The sequence below is a fragment of the Lactuca serriola genome, chromosome 3 (genome assembly GCF_051521515.1).
Source record: "Lactuca serriola cultivar US96UC23 chromosome 3, Lser_US96UC23_V15, whole genome shotgun sequence".
Taxonomy (NCBI): domain Eukaryota; kingdom Viridiplantae; phylum Streptophyta; class Magnoliopsida; order Asterales; family Asteraceae; genus Lactuca; species Lactuca serriola.
Window position 1 is genome coordinate 238,219,028 of NC_136410.1, and position 4,611 is coordinate 238,223,638.

At 32.8% G+C, this 4,611-nt stretch overlaps 1 protein-coding gene across 2 annotated transcripts; it reads left to right on the forward strand.

Annotated features, from left to right (window-relative positions):
* Positions 1 to 277: 277 nt before the first annotated feature.
* Positions 278 to 4,091, forward strand: HY2 (phytochromobilin:ferredoxin oxidoreductase, chloroplast / phytochromobilin synthase (HY2)). Of its 2 annotated transcripts, XM_079031989.1 has the most exons (8): positions 279 to 663; positions 1,461 to 1,580; positions 1,830 to 1,924; positions 2,073 to 2,166; positions 2,438 to 2,569; positions 2,679 to 2,783; positions 3,409 to 3,459; positions 3,571 to 4,091. In XM_079031989.1, exons 1-8 carry the CDS (start codon positions 472 to 474, stop codon positions 3,754 to 3,756), a joined length of 975 nt encoding a protein of 324 aa, XP_078888115.1. In that variant the 5' UTR covers positions 279 to 471; the 3' UTR covers positions 3,757 to 4,091. The 2 variants fall into 2 exon arrangements, with proteins under 2 accessions (XP_078888116.1, XP_078888115.1); XM_079031990.1 differs by lacking the exon at positions 2,438 to 2,569 and having other exon boundaries at positions 278 to 663.
* The last annotated feature ends 520 nt before the right edge of the window (positions 4,092 to 4,611 follow it).

Genomic DNA, 4,611 nt, shown 5'->3' on the forward strand with positions numbered 1-4,611 from the left:
TAGAATAAAAATTAAAATAAAATTAATACAAATTATAAGGTGATATAATTTCATATATTTATTTAAATTAATGATTATAATTTTATATAACTAACAAAATATCTATTAATTAATAATTTATTTAAAATAATTGATTAATAATTTTGAGTTCTCACTATTAAAATTTAATTAATTTTATAACCATGGTTTCACGAATTATAAACTAATAAAAAAAAATAAAGATGACTGCCTTCTTACCGTTCTTACCGTGTAAAATGATTTTCTTTAAAAAGTAAAACAGAAGACGCGACAAGATTCACGAACCAGAGAGTAGTGCAGCTACCTCCCAGTTTTCCTGCTTGCTGTCCACACACGGCCAACACACATCACTCAATTATGACGACGACCACCGACCTTTCTCGGAGAATTTTTCCGATCAGTAGCTGATAACTCTTCACCTGAAAAGCTTTCATTTTACACGCTCCTTCAACAATGGAGACCTTATCGTCGTCCAGTATCATCTCAACAGCCATTAAACCTTATCCATTGTTATCGAGGACCAAAAACACGAGATTCTCCTGTTCAATGAAAGTCGCATCATCCTTTTCCTACCAAAAATTCATTCAATATGCTTTGGATGAAACCAAACTCTCAACTTCAGACCTGATTCCTTCTTCGTTGCAGGTAATTATCGCTTTCGATTCCATTCTGAAACGCACGAATTGAATGCTGTTAATAATTGCAGTTGCAGTTTTTCACTAGTTTGTATTCGTTATGAACATAATCACTCAACGAGAATAGTATATAATATTTAATTAAGTGTCTGAATTTAGATTGATGTAGCACGTTCTTCGGAAAGGGTATATTTCTTTTGTATTTTATGATTAAACTAGTTAGGTTTTTCTTTGAATCCTAATTTGAAGAAAAGAGTAATTTTATATTGAGAAAAACATGGATTCTACTTTGGACTATATGAACTTTAGAATCAAATTCAAATTTCACCACTATTTTAGGTCTATTTCACACTTTTATCATTTACTTCTGGTGCTTAAAGTTATGGATCAAAGTACCTTTTGTGTATTATGAAATGCAAGATTGGGGATACTCTATCAAATCACTATACTGAAAATCTGAAATATCAACAAACTATACAATAAATGTGGCCTTCAGTGCAAAAAAGTATTTCATTGAGGCATTTCATCAAACACTTAAAATCCATGTGAAATTACAAATTTGCTCAAGAAATATAAAAGCTTATGCAAATGAACATAAACAGAGTGTTGTGAAATTGATAGAGAAAGAAAATAAGAAAAGAAGTCAATACATATCTTTCAATTTATATCTGCTTCAGATTATTGATGAACACTTGAATCACTCTGCTTCTACTATTGAAATCAGTTATCAGTTTTGCTATAATACACAAATAAATGAAAGTTCATGGCAATTTTTTACATTTAGTCCCTTTTCATATTTCCTAACAGGAGGATTTCAGCACCTTGAAATCACTGGATGGGAAAACAGAGCTTAAGATGTGTTCCTTTAAAGCTTCCAAAATTAGGCTTCTTCGCAGCCTTTCTATTGAAACAAGTGAGGGTATGCAGGTAAATTCCAAAGGGTTAAATGTAATAAATAACAATTTGTTTATTATTATAGCATTCTATTTTCATTTTTGATTATTACAACATTGTACTTAAAAAAATCTACCTAACTATAGCAATTTCCCAAATACAGAGCAATTTTGAATGTTAAAATTTATTTTAATAAATTCAAAGCAAATCTAATCTATAAAGCTGGACTTTATAATTCAATATTTATCATGGATTACTTTATAGTTTATGCTCCACATGCAGGTGCTTGATTTTGCTGTATTCCCAGAAGCAGAATTTGACCTCCCAATCTTTTGTGCAAATTTTTTCACCTCTGCCAATATAAATATAGTTGTACTGTAAGTCTTTATTCTAAAATTATATAAAACATGATTACATTTTTAATCTTTTTCTCCATGTTAATATGCATTGTTGGTTATTTACATGTCATTCATGGCATTTTTGTAAATACTTTTGGTTCTCACACGATCCTAATCATATATGCAGGGACCTCAATCCGTTGCATGATGTCATCAATGAAACACATTACAAAGAGAAGTATTATAAAAACTTGATTCCTCTTGGTGTCAAGTACTCTGAGGTGTGTTGACTTTCAACTTCTTTAAGCTGTGTTTGTTACATTGGACTGGACAAGCTTTCTAGGGCTTTTTTTTTTATCTGGAGGGCATTTTCGTCTTTTGCACGTAGGAGAGATAGAGTGAGTCTCTGTCCCACTTTTTTAGGTAGGACAAAAAAGTTAAACTTTATGTCCCATCGACATCGGTGCCATGCCAATGCATGTGAAATGCAGTACAACCTGTCCTATCCTGTCTATAACAAATGGGCCCTTAAAATTATTAGATTACATGCAGCTTTTGCCATGGGGAGGAAAACTCACTAGTGAATCGTTGAAATTTTTTTCACCAATTGTGATATGGACAAAGTTTTCTTCAAGCCAAGAAAACCACAATATATTGTTTTCCGCTTTCAAAGATTACTACAAGGTATCCACTGTGTGTGTGTGTTTTATCCCATAGTGTAAATAATGAAAACCACAATATTTTGTTTATTATTGTTTTTTTGAGTTTTTAACTTATTATAATGAATTGTCAGGCATGGCTCAATTTGATGGATCATGCAATAGAGGAGACCGATCATTCTCAAATAAGCTTGAACCTTGAAGCACAACATCGGTATCTAACTTGGAGAGCCCAAAAGGTGTCATTTTTCTTATATTATATTTAAAGCATATATAATGTATTTGCTTATTATGGCTATGAAATGTTATAGATATATACACAATCTCGTGCTGTGTTTGTTATAAAGGATTGGACAATATTTCTAGGGCTATTTTCGATGATGATGATGAGGAGGGCATTCACGTCTTTTGCACAAACGAAAGATCAAGAGTGAGTCTCTATCCTGCCTTGTTCTACCTTTTTGTGTTGAAACAAAAATTTCAAATTTTGTCTCGTTGAGATCAGTCCCAATCCAATGCATGCCAAATGCAGTGCAACCAAATTTGTCTAGTCCTGTCCTGCGTGAAACGGGGCGGGACGCCCCGTTTGTTAGCAGTACAGGAAAAAACATGACATACTTGCACTGCCTTTGGCTTGCATTTGGATCAAGACTGATGTCAGTAAGACAAAATTTGAAAATTTTGTCTTATGCAAAAAGGTGGAGCAAGGCGGGACAGAGACTCACTCTTGATCTCTCGTTTGTGCAAAAGACGTAAATGTCCTCCTCATCCTCGTCATTGAAAATAGCCCTAGAAAGCTTGTCGTGTGTCGTTTATCAATTTCACCACCATGGTTTCTTATAATGTCCTTGTTGCTACAATCAGGATCCAGGTTTCCATGTTCTCAAACGATTAATCGGGGAGACCCATGCAAAGGTATCAATCTTCATTAGCCCAACTCAATGTAAACTATTATGCTTCAACTTTTGAGGTCGATTTTTCGAAGGGCTAGTTTGAGCTCTTTTTTTATTTTCCAATGATATGTAGGATGTGGTAAAGAAGTTCCTCTTTAGTGGTGTTAAGGATCTTGGGAACAAAACATTTCTCGATTACTTTCCCGAATATGAAAGCAAGAATGGGTCAATTATCGAAAAACGAAGCATCATCGGTAAGTCGTTTGAGAAACGGCCTTGGAATACCCGAGGGGTATTTATTGGTGATACTTTCGGATGAGACTGAAAAAATTTTCTAGGGCTGTGTACGATAATGGGGATGAGGGTATTCACGTCTTTTGCACATACAGGAGATCGATAGTGAATCGCTATCCTACCTTGTTCCACCATTTTAGGTGGAAAAAGAAAATTACAATTTTGTCACATCCACTCAAGTCTCAGTCCAATGCATACCAAATACAATATGAAGCTGTGTTTTTATCGTGTCCTATGTAACAAACATGACATTTGCATCAATGTCACCTAACATAGTTAAGAATTTTTGTAATGATTTCTCGTGTTGAGAATTTAGGTTGTGATTGTGAATTATTCATGATTGGAAATACTTCATTTTCATCTTTCTTGTGAAAATAACTCATATTCAATTAAAAGCTTTCTATAGCTCTAATTATGTTTCAAATGAATAATTTGATCTCTCGACTCAAGTCAACTTATATCCTACGTGAAGACTCTGCTCAGATCCAACTCATGGTTTTTAAAGCTAACCTATGTCAAAACTTACAACCCGCGATAATGGAGACGAACAAGTTGGTAATTTTAGAATTTACCAAAAGAGGTAATTTACATAAAACATTTTAAATACATAATATTTTGAATACCTAATAATATCAGCATTATAAAACTAAAAAGTAACTAAATCTAATTCTATACTTGTGACTAAATATATACCAGTTGAAAATTGAGTTACAAATATAGAAGACAGAAGAATTCTGGGGTATTGTATTGAAATTGAACAAATAATACAAGAGATTATATTGTGTGTTACATAAGCTATCCTTCCTCTCTGATACAATTTTACCAATCAATTTAAGCAAATATATATATATATATATATATATATATATATATATATATA